Source organism: Gymnoscopelus braueri (genome assembly GCF_963280865.1).
Source record: "Gymnoscopelus braueri genome assembly, chromosome: 19".
Taxonomy (NCBI): Eukaryota; Metazoa; Chordata; class Actinopteri; order Myctophiformes; family Myctophidae; genus Gymnoscopelus; species Gymnoscopelus braueri.
In genome coordinates, this window is record NC_137621.1 from 40,548,422 (window position 1) to 40,563,858 (window position 15,437).

The 15,437-nt window shown below is 43.2% G+C and overlaps 1 protein-coding gene across 1 annotated transcript in view; it reads left to right on the top strand.

Moving 5' to 3' along the window:
- Nucleotides 1-15,437, top strand: part of daam2 (dishevelled associated activator of morphogenesis 2) — a 145,684-nt gene that overhangs the window by 85,027 nt on the left and 45,220 nt on the right. Inside the window, exons 4-5 of the mRNA XM_080413281.1 lie at nt 2,943-3,017; nt 9,456-9,550. Of these exons, the coding sequence (XP_080269407.1) occupies nt 2,943-3,017; nt 9,456-9,550 (170 nt within the window). The remainder of the gene's footprint in view (nt 1-2,942; nt 3,018-9,455; nt 9,551-15,437) is intronic.

The window sequence follows — 15,437 nt, forward strand, 5'->3', positions numbered from 1 at the left end:
AAGTAAAGTATAAATGCTCAAAGAAAGTCACACCATAACAGGGAGTCAACAAAAGAGGGACTTGATAAGCCCTCTGTATGACATAAGTTAAATGGAATAAGTTAAATAGTCATAACACCCAAATTATTGCTTGTATTGGAACAACTGCTTTGTTTTGGGCCATCAACAAGTCGACTCCTTTGCATCGTATAATTGACTGTCTCTGTCAGCAGAGGGCCATGAGATGCAAATGTTCTACCATTGATTGATTGATTGATTGATTGATTGATTGTTCCATGGTCTCTATAAAACGGACTAAAACAGATCTGTTTATTTCAGTATTTATTATACATTTTCCACATGTGTAAAAAAGAGTGTGACACCTGACCCGAAAAAAAACATGTTGTCACCCTTTTCACCTCGGGGCTGTTTGCATGCCTGATTATTATTGTAAAAAACGATTACAAAACGATACATATCGTCACGAAAACGTATCGCGATATATCGCGGGACGATATATCGGCACACCCCTAAGTACCATGCTCTGATTAATAACAGTTCAACCTGATATATAACCCTGTTGCTTGCCGAAGTTAGCCGATCTACAAGCTCAGAGACAGAGCTTGTAGAATATGCTACAAGTTACTTAGTATAAACCAGGAATGACAGTTACTTTACACACCCTTTTCAATTGACTGACCTAACTGTCTGCTTAAAAGATGACCATTTTCTCATCTGCTCTGTGTGGTTTTGGGGAAGAAATTAATAACAAAGTAAACTAATTAAACCCTATTGTTGCTGTCGGGTAGAAACCTCTTATCTCCACATTTTAAAATATACTTTTTGAGTTTTTTCGTAAATGAATGCCCTACTTGATCATACTACAGCGTCACACAAATGTATCAAAAGTAGCCGATCTACAAGCTCGAAACGCGGCGCGAAGCTCATATTATGAGCTCTCTACCCGACAGAGACGATATGCAGGTACTTACTTGACTGGGGTCCCCCAGGGCTCTATAGGTCTGCCTCCTTTTTTCCCCCTCAACACCAAATCTCTTTGCTGAAAAAATACAAATCTACAAGCTCACAAATCTACAAGCTTGTAGATCTGCTACTGCTCATAGAACGTCTGCCCCCAGAATAGGCACGCTAGGGTTCATGTGGTTAATGATGTTGCTTCATTACTGGAAAAATACCACACCCATGGAACACTGAAAGTTTGGCAGGTTGGTGGTATTTCTACCATGTTTGCTGCAGAAATGAGCACGGCCTCGGTTTGCTGTTTACTGTTCTCTCAGCTTGGAATATGTGGTTACAGTTTGGTTGTATGTGACGAGATTTGGGATGCATTTAAAAGCATTTTCAAAAGATTTTGATCGGACAGTATTTTTACAGAAACAACATCTTCGAGTGACAATGATTTCAAATACATATTGTCACATATATCGTTACATGTCAGGATTCAAACTCAAAAACAGCAAAAGTAGCAGATCGACAAGCTCGAAACGCGTCGCTTCGTGCCGCGTTTCGAGCTTGCGGATCTACTACTTTTGATGCTTTTGTGTGACGCTGGAGTATGATAAAAAAGTTAGAATATGGAGATAGGAGGTTCATGCCCGACAGCGACGATATTTATATTGACCTTGGTGAGTTTTCCACCACTCTGCGATGTACAAACAGTTAAACCGATAACAGCAATGTTCCACCACAGTGCCCCCAGCCTGAGATAAACCGTACCAGATGTGCACAAGCAAAATTGTCTTCATATTCCCCCGTGCCTCCGTTGCTCGTGGCGTTGTGTTCCCTCCGATTGGCCAGTACAAATTGATTTCAGACAGTGCTATTGAAAGCTATTGTCAAACACACACGTCCCCCAAGGGGGTTAGGCCTTCTCTCTCTCTCTCTCTCTTTCTCTCTCTCTGCATGTCATAAATGCTAAACCCAAGCGATCAGTCAGACACTATGAGATGTTATGACCCAGTTATTATGGACTGAACTGCCTGATCCTTTTTAGACTGTTAATGTGGTTGTTGACGTGGAGAAAGTATGGAGCCACTTTTAAACTGTTTGCATGAAGGAATGGGGATAGGGGTGTTATGAATGCACAGTTTACTATTACTTACTATAACTTAAGGACCATACCGGTGGTCTGGCATAACTTACGCGACCATACCGGTGGTCTGGCATAACTTACGCAGGACCATACCGGTGGTCTCTGGCATGTTTAGCCCATTGGCTATGACGCATGATATACTTGACATTACTGCCACCCATTTTTCTAAAGCATAATGTTTGATTGTCGAGGAATGGATGCCACCATTAATTTCAGTATGGTGTGAAAATCATCTCGTAGAGACTTTGAAACTTGCCTTAGAATCCAACACAGTGAACTTTATTGTGCCTGTACTTGATGTCATAGTTAAAAGGGGTGTGAAACCCCTAGGCTGATTTTGTAGTTTGTTTTCCAATTCAGGTTAAAAAACTACAGCAGATTAAAACATGGCAGGCTAGAAAGCAACAGTTTGGGGTTTGCAAGATTTAGGCGGGCCAATGTAGAAGCATAGACTGTAGTCAACAGTACTGTCAGTCCACAATACATTGACACGCCTAAATCTAACACAACCATTATTATTATTATGATGATAATAATGATTTATTTACGATTTTTTATTTATTGTATTCATCATTTACCCAGGGTTGTAGCTGAGCACTGGAGCCCATCACACATTAAAACCTGCGAGCTGACCAGTACACGCTTATACTGTTGACCACTGAGCAGCTTCACTGGAGCAGTTGGCGGTTCAGTGCCTTGCTCAAGGGCACTTTAGCAGTGTTGGGGGGGGAAGGGTGGGAGTGGTGGTTATTAGCTGCTGAGGCGCTCCTACCGTATACAATCCCCAACTTGAATGAGGACAAAACCATGACCGTCTCCTCATGTCCTTTGTTTTTGTGTCCACACACAGGAGCAAGAGGACCCTAACAAGCTGGCTACCAGCTGGCCTGACTACTACATCGACCGCATCAACTCCATGGCTGCTGTAAGTCAACACAAAACACATCCCACACAGTCAAATCCACACAGAGTCTTAATTTTACTCTGAGAATGTACAAATGTAACCAAATGGACCTTACGGGTCCATTTGGTTACATTTGTACATTCTCAGAGTTACAAATAGATAAGGCTCTATTTAGATACATTATTTTGTGCAGTTTGGAATGTCTGCAGATAATGTATGTATTTGGATGCCTGAAGTGGCCATACAACAAAGTATAAACTTGGCTTAAGTGTGTCTTATCACTCCATCTCTCCCTTTCTCCTTCCAAATTGTCTAATAGATGTGAAAATTCCTTTAATCCACACCCCCCCCTCCTGCAAACTCAATCTCACTGTTACAGTATCGTCTGCTAAATTTAGGCCTCTTATAACTATTCCCAAGAGGTCAATGTTCTCTCGTGCATTCTCTCTCAAGCTCCCGCGACTTGCTGTGTCATTTCCCTGCTGACTCTGCATGCTAACGTTCACAGGGCTACATTCCTTTGTGTGCGAACCCCGGCGTTCACGCACAGCAATGACAAGCGGGTCATTTAGTCACTCGGCGGCTCGCTCAGCACGAATGACAGTTTTGAAAACTGAAAGGAACCAAGATGACAGTTTTGTTATTTTGAGACTATCAGTGCCAAGTAAGAAGGGTATCATAGTAAATGTCATTCTAAGCAAATGGGGAACAAACTCTCCATTGCAGTTAGAGCTGCAGACTCACTCCCAATCTTATGCCGTAATCTGAAGACTCACCTCTTCAGACTCCACCTTAGCATGTGGCACTTACCATAGCACTTGCCCTTGCCTGAAAACCTTGCAGGTTTATGCAAATGTTAAAATGTTAAACGTTGTTTGACGTTTGACGTTGTGTAATGTAGACAGATGCCAGTTTCATTTGTTGACCAGGCATCCTATATTTTGTATAGTTTCAATGTACAGATTATATTTTTTTTGATATTATACTGTTTAGACTGATGATAGGTTCATGGTTTACCTATGATCCTAGATTACTATTTCTATGCATTTGATGTATTACCTCATGTTTAACTTGCTTAATGTAAATCGCTCTGGATTAAGTGTAAATTCCATTCTGCATTGTGTTCATGCAAAAAAAGTTATTTAAAGTTGCAATCTGGAACTTATTTGAATGAATGCTATTGTGAACAATCTGTGTGGTACAGATGTTGGTGGAGGTGGCCTTGCCACTCTTCCACTGGGAACTAGATCTAGACCCTGGTGTCAGGTAGGACACCTACTGGTTGGCAAGGAGTACTACCTGAAGCCAATAAGGGAAATAATCTTCCCAGGCCAAGCGGGGATTGCCTCTTTGATGAGCGGTAGAAATGTGGTTTCTCATGCGGATGATGTATAGTTTGAATCCCTGGTAGAGGGAGTTACACATTTCAGCTTAAATTCTAACGTGGATATAAGAGGGGACGACCCTCACAGCTCTACATTGAGTAGTGCAGTGGTTCTCAAACTTTTTCATGTCGAGGACCCCCAAATTGACACTCAATAGCCTGCAGACCCCCATTTGAAAAGATATGCCAGGGACCCCCATAAGAGAAGATTTTTACGGCTCTAGCAGTGTATTCTCAACCATTTTAATTTCAAGGACCCCCAGTTTGACATGCATTAGGCAACAGACCCCCATTTAATGGCATTTCTATCTCTGTGACCCCAATTTCTTTTGTAACATCAATGTTAATTTTACTCAGAGAGTGTACAAATGGACCTGTTAGGGTCCATTTGGTTCCATTTGTACCCTCTCTGAGTTACAGGCCCATAAGGGTCTATTTGGTTCCTAACTATCTATCATTTAGCTGGGGACCCCCTGGAACTCCCTCAAGGATCCCTGAGGGTCCCCGGACCCCACTTTGAGAACCACTGGAGTAGTGTACCTGTTCCAGTGTGTGGAACAAGCGAGTCAATCAAGCGAGTGTAGAGAGCCAGGGTGGGTACGACTCAGATACTTCAGCCTTGACCTAAGACGCTGACAGGTTTTTGCCAGTGACCTTTTTACCCAGAGACCTCATTACGTCGACAATTTGGCTCCGCAGATGTTTGAACATCATAAAAGTTGAAATTTAGGACCTACTCTTAAAGAATGACACACAAGCATGAAGTCTTGGAGACATGGGTCAATAAGTGGTCTTTGGGACATAGTCTTGTAATTCCAGCAACGTCGGTAACAAACTTTCCACATTCCACAGTTTTTTTCCGGGATTTTTTTCTGCGTCAGACACCTGGCCAAAACAGCCCAGGAATTTGGATATTTACAAGTCTTTCCAGGTCATGGAGTACACAAACTGTTGAACTGTAATTCACGCGTATCACCACGGACAGAGGGCCAGGCGGTAATGGCATTTGATATCTGTTTATTGCCATGTTGTTTGTTTTTCTGGCAAACATGCCTGTAGCAACAAACTATGTTTACATCTCTGCTATTTTTACAGCTGTTTTTGTTTATTGGCTTGACTTTGCTGGAAAATTAGCCATTTTTGCACCAGAGCATTCAGTACCTGAGCATAGTGTAGCAATCTGGAGAAGCAATTATACTGTAGCTCTCTGAAATGCTCAGACAGGTCTCTCTCTCTCTTGCACGCGCACACACACATTTAAAGTACAGTTGACAGACGGCACAGATTTGTGAGTTGTCAAGAATTTGAAAGTTTTCTTCTGCCATCGGCTGTCACACACACACACACACACTCATCAAAGTATGTGTCAGGCCTCTTTTCTAAACCACCCATTTATTTCCTCACACAGGAATTTTCATGGATGCTCTTGCTCAATGTTCACGTTGTCACATGTCAGCCAAGTGTCTCTATTCAGCATCTGTTGTCAGCCAAGCCTCCATCTATTCACCTTAAATTTGACGTGTTCCTCTCATTCCTGACTTTCACTCGAACAACCAGGCTCCAACAGTATTTTCTCTACTCAGTGCTGCAGTCTAGACCAGTGGTTCCCAAACTTTTTAGCTCAAGACCCAAAAGAGAAATGAGATGTTTGACTAGTGAAAATAGCAGATCTACAAGCTCTACAAGCGTTGTGAGCTTGTACATCTGCTATTTTCACTACTTCTTAAACTAAATACTTTTGAGAAAAGAAAAAATAATTGATGAAAAGTTTTGAGTTAAAAAAAAAAGTTTTTTTTTAAACCTTTAAAAGTTTAAAAAAATATATATTATTATTTATTACTTTATGTAGGAAACAAAACAGAAAAAAATGGTCTGCGACCCGAACATGGGTCCCGACCCACTGTTTGGGAAACAGTGGGTCTAGACGGTATCTTGACAGTGAAAGTTTTGGAAGGCCCTGTTGCTCCGCAGTGACCTCACATCTTGGCTCCCAGGACCGCACAGTGAGCGAGCTCCAGGGAGAGGAGAGGAGAGCCCCTCCACGGTAGCTCGGTTATTGGATGAGATCATCCTCGCCTTGCCGCCTGGAGAGATTACAAGCAGTTCCTTGATGCTCATTCATAAAAACCCCTGTCAGAACACTGGAGATATTGTTGGCCACACCGTGTGATGGTTCAAACGTTAGCCTCCTGATTCTGACAGGTTTCTGTAGCCCTGCCGAGACCAAGCTAGCATGCTGTACCTCGAGCTCTTGCTGGCCTATAACAGAATGTGAAAGACTAGCATCTGTCTTGAGCAGTGTTGCCATGTCCATTTATTACAAGCAGACTTCTTCTGCTTTTTCTTAAAGTTGCTTGTAAATATTGCTTGTAAAAAATGCAACCCTTGCGGGTTGCATTTTTTGGGGCTTGTTTCTAAAGTGTACTTGCTTATTTGGGTTTGCTTTAAAAAATGCTTTATTATTTAAACCAGTGGTTGTCAAATATTTTCATGTCATGGACTCCCAAATTAATATGTATTCGTCCCTAAACCTCATTTGAAAATGTTTTGTGCCAGGGAGCCCCGTACCAGATTTGTGCTGTTAGAATGTTTCAAAAAATCTTCCAAATATTTCACATTTAATTTCAGCATGTAGGTCGGCTACTTTCAAATAGCCAACATTTAGCCGGTATAGTTTTAAAGTACTATAGCCTATAGTTGCTTATTTTAGGCTTGTTTTCATAGACCTGGTTGCTTATTTCTCACAAAATATGGCAACACTGGTCTTGAGATGCATCTAGTGCAGAGTTAACATTTTTGTCAGGTTTTGGGTTTAGCGTTGCTGATTCACTTTGTGTAAGATCTTTCTTTAAAACTGTGCTGTTCAACATCCTTTGTCATTCATTAAAAGGTGCAGAGTTCTGTTTTTGCTCTTCACCAGCAGGCCTGGTCCATGTACGAATTTGATAGTGTTGGTTGAGTTATTGTCCCCTTATTTAACATCACATCAAGGGTTAGCTTGAAGACAGGCATTTTCTAGTTGGAGGTCACTGAAGTACATGTTGCCGGTTTATCAACTGGATAACAGTATCCTCATGTGCATCTTGGCCACAGGTTAGCACAAGCATACAAAAAACAGATGTAGTGAAGAGCGACTTGGCTAGACTTGTTGATATGGTGAACTGGCTCACAGCGTGAGCGAACCATCTATGATCCCCAGCACTTGCTGTGTCCAGCTTCCCATCGAGTATGAACATATTCATTTAGAAAAATAGGAGCCAGAGCGTTTACTTCTTGGCAAGTGGACCTGGAACCATCTGGACATGAGGCTAAATCGACACGATGGATGTTTTGACTGCACTGTTGCTAGCTTAAACACTCTCACTCTCACTCTCTTTCTCTCTCTCGCTCTCTCTCTCTCCCTCCCTCTCTCTCTCTCTCTCTCTCTCTCTCTCTCTCTCTCTCACACATACACACACTGTACGTACACACACACACACACACTGTACACACACACACACACACACACACACACACACACACACACACACACACACACACACACACACACACACACACACACACACACACACAAAAGATGATGGTTGGCAGTGAAACGTGGGGGGGTTACAACTTATTCTGAAAAATATGCAGGTTTTTTTGTTTATCTAAAACACCCCACTAAACTCTTACTTTTGAATTATTTGAATGACTTCAACAACCAACTTTGACCCTAGTGTAAGGGGTGCTAGGCGTTGGGAAACAAGGTCATTAGAAAACAATTATTTTAGTTCTTTCAGGCAAATTGACAGGCAGCCCTTGTTACTAACATTTTACTGTGCTGCTAAAAACACAGTGGTTGAATCTTTGGCATTTTGGCAGCTTGCTGCCATGGAAAATGCCTGCAGAGGCTAAACAGAAGCCCTGCGCCCGACTAATGGGAGCAGAGCAGTCCTTTGATGTTGTTGAGGGGAGCCTTTTAAGCGTCGCACAACTGTATTAACGCTCACACACTGGACTTACGTTTTTTAATGATCTGCCTCATTTGTTGTGGGCTTGATTGGACCTAATTGCCCACGGGTCTTTTTTGGCATGTTGTGTAGCGTCAAACAGCTCTTTAATCGGAAAATAGCATGGAAAGGAGAAGAGAAGCGTGATTTGTGGTGCCTGTGACGTAAACACACTAATTGGACTCTGATCTGTGTTGTGGGGGAAAGATTTCAACACGGCAATCTTACCACTAGGAGAGCAGCATACAGTAGTTGACCTACACAGTAAAACCCTCGGTGTTGATATATCCATTTGCAACTCTGAGGCCCCTGTTTTTCTAGAACTGGTTCCGTTCTAGATACTTGGAACATTGGTGCTTTCACGGAACCGGCCGCGAACCCACCAGTTTTAAGCAGAACCAGTTGTAATTGGGTGGTGGCATAGCCGAATGGTTAGAGAGCCCGGCTTGGGGAGCAGGAGTCCCCAATTGCTGTAACGCTGTAGCATGATCAAGTAGGACGTTGATTTACAAACAAGCATATGACACAGTCATATTACAGGTTGCTTATTTCTCTCACTAAACATGGCAATGTTTTTAGATCCCATATGGTTGCTTATTTCTCTCACTAAACATGGCAACGTTTTTAGATCCCATATTCTGAGAGGACATTGAGCAACAGCGCCACTTACCATAGAGTTACATACAGTGGCCGAACACAGCATTGTGGGTCGTCTTTAGATCCCATATTCTGAGAGGACATTGAGCCCTCATTGGCTAAAGGACTAGCCAATGAGGAAAAAGTGCCGCAAAAGTCACGACTAGCGAGTGTAGACGTAGACCAGGTTGCAACCTGTAAAAAAAACACAAAAAGTTAAGTAAGAGGTTTCTGCCTGACAGCAACAATATGCTACAGTAGGTACATATTCCTACCGGTGCCCCTGACTAACTAAAGGTACTGGCATTACAACTGGAGTTGGTCCCCGAGTCCTGCATGACGGCTGCTCTCTGCTCCTTTTAGGATGGGTTGAATGCAGAGGGCAAAAAAAAAAGTCTAATCGGATGTTTTTATCATCATAAACTGCATCAGCGTGTGGTGTCTCTACAGATGCAGACTCTGTTCGCGTTTGATGAGGAGGAAATGGACATGCGGAACAAGGTGGTGGAAGACCTGAAGACGGCGCTTCGGACTCAGCCAATGAGGTAAGAGCATGGCCATACTTACACTGTGAGGGTTCATATAACGGCTCCATTTTGTACACTCTGCTGGTTAGAAATCGTCTCTGTCGGTTGGAAACCTCATATGTCCAATTCGGTTTACAGAATTCAAATTCAAAAATAGCAAAAGTAGCAGATCCACAAGCTCGAAACGCGTCGCTTCGAGCCGCGTTTCAAGCCGCGCTTCGAGCCGCGCTTCGAGCCGCGTTTCGAGCCGCGTTTCGAGCTTGTGAATCTGCTACTTTTGATGCTTTTGTGTGACGCCGTATGATCAATTAGGCCGCCAATTTACGAAAAAGAACGCTTAGAAAAAAGTTAGAATATGGAGATAAGAGGTTTCTGCCCGACAGCAACTTAATGGATAAATCAACACTGAGGATTTTACTGTGTGGCTACCATTGACGACACAGAGGTCATGTCCTTAGTATTTTCTCTGCGGATTTTAGCCATGCGAGGTTCTGTTCCTGCTATTTTGCCTACATGTTTTATGAATCCCCAAGTCATTTTTCATTTCATGTATCAACCGTGTCAGATGTTTTTTTTACTATATTGTTTTGAACACATGAGCCAAATTGTTAACTATCAGTGATGACAGTTTGGTTATTAAGCAACCACTGTGTTGTTTATTCCCCCCCCTACACATGCACGCACGCACACACACACACACACACACACACACAGACACAGACGCGCACGCGCACACGCACGCGCACGCGCACACACACACACACACACACACACACACACACACACACACACACACACACACACACACACACACACACACACACACACACACACACACACACACATACACATACATGGATGATTACTGTTGCTCTCAAAGTGCATGAGAATGCATATTTTTACAGTATACTATAGTCTTGGGGTTGGGTGTGGGTGTAGGCTGAGACTTGTGACTTCAATATGTTTCTACAATCCTGGCTACAGCCCCGGGGTAAGAGTTCAATGCACAGCTGATGTCTGTTACAGTAGTTATTCTCAACCTAATTAATTTCAAGGACCCCCAGTTTGATGTGTATTGGGCCATTTGGTTCCATTTCTACACTCTGAGTTACAGACCCATAAAGGTGTGTTTTGTTCTTAACAATCAATAATTTAGCTGGGGACCCCCTGGAACCCCCTCAAGGACCGGAACCAAACGTTGAGAACCACTGTCTCACCAGCATCTGTTTCTTTGATTCATTCCTACCATTTGGCTTAATGGGGGTAAGGTTACACAGTGAATAATCATCCATGAAGGCTGTCTCTTCTCGTCTCACCACAATTACAAAAGAAAATAACTTTTTAATCATCAAATTGAACTGAGACCCCTTGACCGCATCAAGACACACGCTCCCACTCCCCCCCCCTCTGTGGAGCCATCAGCAGCAGCTGCACGACCTCACTCATCAGCCGCAACCAAACAGCCTGCTGATGTATTCTACCTACCCCCGTCAGCGGCTTCTTTGGAGCTGTCCGTAGGCCTGTGCCAACTGTATGATGTAGTGGTCTGGACCGAGGCGGGGGTGTTGAGTTTTCTCTCGGGAAGCAATGAAGTGACAGACTTTTAAGTGCAGAGTGACAAAAACCCAGGAGGGTCTAAAGTGTCTGGGTCGCGTCTGGGCCCTCTCTGTCTGTCTGTCTGTGCGTGCGTGCGTGCGTGCGTGCGTGCGTGCGTGCATGCATGCTTATACAGTACGTGCGCGTGTGCGTGCTTATACGTGCGTGCGTACTTATACAGTATGTCTGTGTCTGAGTATCCAAAACCTCCATCGCTGAGAATGTTTTTTTTGTGAGCCTCTAAACATTATGAGGAAGCTGAGATAGCATTTTCTCGTACAACATTTCTGCTCGATTAATCCCACGCTGATATATGCTTCCCTTTATCAAGAAGAGTCTTTAATTTACCACCGTAAGAGTTACTATAATGACCCAATCAATGCAGACCACTGTGCACCTGGTGTCACAGTATAACATTTGCATGCTGTTGCTAACTCATTAGTGCACAGCTGGATGTGCTAAAGAAGGACGGTAATGTTAGTGGCAAGCAGGTGTGGCAAGGGAATATGGCATTGTGGGAACTGCCTAGATAATTTAGTATTTCTTTTGTATTTTAAGCGTTGTCTTTCTTAAATTGGTTACAAGAGGAGAAGAAAAAAGGGGCCAGGTGGTTCTGTGCTTAAGGCCACCCAGCAGTAAGGGAGGCTGTAGGTTTAATGTGTGTGGCTAAAGCCTCTGTTAAGCCTGTCTACACGGGTGAGGGTTTATAGGTCGTCATTTATGTGTGTGTGTCTATGCATTTTCTCCCTTAAACCTTTGTGTGTAAGGTGTTTGCATGTGACGTCACGCGTGAAACCTACATGTTATTCTGACACGCCCACTGTTTCCACGTGCGTTTGTGTGTGTGTGTGTGTGTGTGTGCTCAGACCTGTCTTTTTTAAGAGATGCTCGTCTCCGCGGGTTTGTATTTATTCAGTACGGTACGGTACTGCCTCCCCCCTCCATAATCAGTGGAGATTTACGACTGCTGTTGTTTTGGATGGCCTGAAATGGCTTCTTCCCTCCCTCGCCCGATTTGGCCGGCCAAAGAGACAGCTGCGTTGTGAAGTAAAAAAAAAAAAAAAGGGCCCTTGTGCCCTCGGCCCCTTCCAGAAGGCCACAGCACCCAACCACATGGTGGGCACACAGGGTGCCAAGCAGAGCACACAAAAGCAGCACATTGTCAGCGAGCCGCCCACCGATGTAGCTTCTCCTCGTGTGTACATTTTATGATGAGGCGCTGAATAGGCAGGGCAGCTGTTTACCAGCTCCTTGTGAAAGTGTTTTGGGCTGCAGTGTTCATAAACAAAGCAGGTCATGGTTATAGCACTGTCACTAAACACTGTAATTTTGTCCTGACACCTTCGCTGAAGAACTTTCTGAGTGTCCCTTGTCATTTGATGCATAATTTTTAAGGCTCACAACGGCACGGGGCTGATGGGGCGTGAGCAGTTGGTCTTTGTTATATTGATGTCTTTTTATTGATGTCCAATAAAAACATCATCAATATATCAATGTGACCCCAGGATAAGGATTACTGTTCACTGACCAAAAAAGCTTTTTTACAGCATGGCACCGAAGGGGTTAGCCGTCTAGAAAAGTGTTTGGCCCCCTCCAAATTTTGCCCAAATATGGACTATGTATATACAGTGTATATCCCCCTTGCACATTTTGCCCAAATATAGAGTTCTACATGTCTGTACAAGTACTCTGTGTGTCTGGCCTGATATTTCAGATCAGACTTGCGTTGTTCACAAACTGCACACCTAGTAGATTGCAGATGGAAGCCACGTCATTATTAGACCCAATCTGGTTTGATATGTAAGATGGGAATTATACATCCCTCCCCCTGCTCAAAATATATATATTGTTTTTTAAATTGGCTGTGATTTTTACAGCTTATTTCACTTTCATTCCTTGTCAGCAGTTGTTGCTTTGTTTACCGGTGGTCAAATGGGGCTTGAAGTTTCATGTTGGCACTGCGAAGTGCCTCACGTGCACACTGCACAGTTTATAATGAGCCTTGGAGGCCCCATATACAAACCTACTACAGGAGTATGGGCCAAGGAAAAAGGCAACCGCAAAAGGTACATTACATTTAGCTTCCAAATATTAAAACATTGATTACAGAATACATCAATGAGTGTTTAACTAGTTAGGAACAGTACACACGCTGTGTGCTGTGTACTGTGTTACCACACCGATATATCGGTTTGGCCGATATTTTGGCTTTTATTTTACTTATTTGATTGACGTCGGTATCTGCAATTTTGCAGCCGATATTTTTTTTCAAAGAAGGCAGATCTACAAGCTCATAACGTGTTGCATTGCGTCACGTTGCAAGCTTGTAGATCAGCTGTTTCTGAAATGTTTTGAATAAGGCTTAAATGGTGGTTAAATAAAAAAGTTATATTGCATATAAGTTCATTTATTTATTTCATAAAGAAACTCAAATAAAATTGGTGTTTGTCAAATTTCGTAGAAGATGTTGCACTTTTTGGACAAAACATTGGTGAAAACAGTGGTTATCAGTGGTCTACGACTCTCCAAAATTCCGGCATCGGACAAAATAAATCGTTAGTCAGGTCATGTCCCTCTGTGACAGTGGGTGTGGTCAGACAGGGAGGGGACGGGGAAAGACCAGGGAAGGAAATACACCAAGAAAAGCCGTAAATGGCCATTGTAGATTTTCACTGTTTGCACCCCACCATTGTACAACAAAGATACAGGTTTAAGTGTTTAATCATACTAATCGATTTAGTTCATTATAACAAATGTCGATTTGTTGATATATAAGAAAAAGAAAACCTGCTACTTGATTATTTGATTAACCTACATGAGCAAGATTAAGTTGGTAATTGGTTCAAAATAACGTTTTCGACATATTTTCGGTTGATTGCCCACGCAGCCCTAGAGCATCATTGGAGGTCGCAGAGTCCACACTGGCCCAGAATCCACTGGAATCCCGGGTCCGTGTCAGTAGAGCATCACAATCCTTCCTCGGAAGGCTCTTTGGACGCGACTCCTGTGCAGCGCTTCCAGCAAGAATATTGACTCGAGTTGAGTCACCCTCCCGCCTCCTTAGAAGAGGGCTTGTGTCAATAGCCCTCTGGAAGGTCCAAGTTTCCCTCCGCCATATGCAAATATTATCCCTCAAAACAGTGTGCCGCCGGATGTTTCAAAGGTTCCGCTCGACAGAGAGTGAACTTTATATCTGTTTTCACATATTACCGAATACATTAGTGCGGGAACTGAATATCGCACCTTTAAAGAGCGTTGGATCGGACGGGTGTTTTCGGTTCCCTCGCGGTGCTGATTTCTCCCCCCGGCAGCACTGTGGTATTTAGCATTCGAGGGAAAATAGAAGGAAAGTGAGGGAGAGGAGTGGCGCTAAGCAGGGCTTGAGGAGAGATCGGGGTTGTCGTCGAGGGAGGTTTGTGTTGGAACAGCAATAAAGGGATGCTGAGAGGGAGAGATAGAAAGACAGAGTGGAGCTTCCCCTCAAAACCCCCACCCCTCCAAAACACTTTGAGCTTCCCATGTAATTACACACACACAGACATTACAGAGAGACAGACAAATAAAAAAAACTGTTGCTTAATGAAAAGTAGAAAGACAATGAAGGAGAACAAAAAAACCCAGAATGAGGCAAATGGAAAACGTATGTTAGTAAGTATAAAGTATTGACGTTGATATACGAGTGCATTCAAAGTTATACTGTGTAACATTAATTTTAGTATTCTTTTTGACGATGCCTCTCAAAGCAGGTCCTAGCGCCCGAGGATTTTGTGATGCAGCGCATTGTCAGAAATGATTTATTAACCATCACTACATGAATAAATACATTTCCGGTGCCTATGTCATTTTGGGGTGAATGTGGGGGGCCCAAGGGTGATAAAAATTGTGTTTAGTAGTGTTTACAGAAGTGTGGAATGGTTATTGTGAAAATATACCAGCGAAAGATTTAATCAAAAGACAACTTTTGTGTAATTTAACAAGTTACACAGTATGGCTTTAACTACAAGGCACAGGAGCCATTAAAGGTCCACGCACATGCACACGCACACGCACAGGCACAATGCTCCCCATGGATTTGACCATAAACTGACACTATGAGAGCCATTGGCTTTGTGGAATGATGTACTACACTACAGATGGGGTACATGTGCAACTTGGCCACGGGGGGGGGGGGTGGGGTGTGTGTGTACGCGTGCGTGTAGCCTTTTGTTCAGACCGTTGTTCATAAGCTGCAGAATTACAGCGTGGCCTCACATCACGGAAGATTTATTGTAGTGAGAGCTGCGGCCGTATCGCATGACTCATCCAAGTA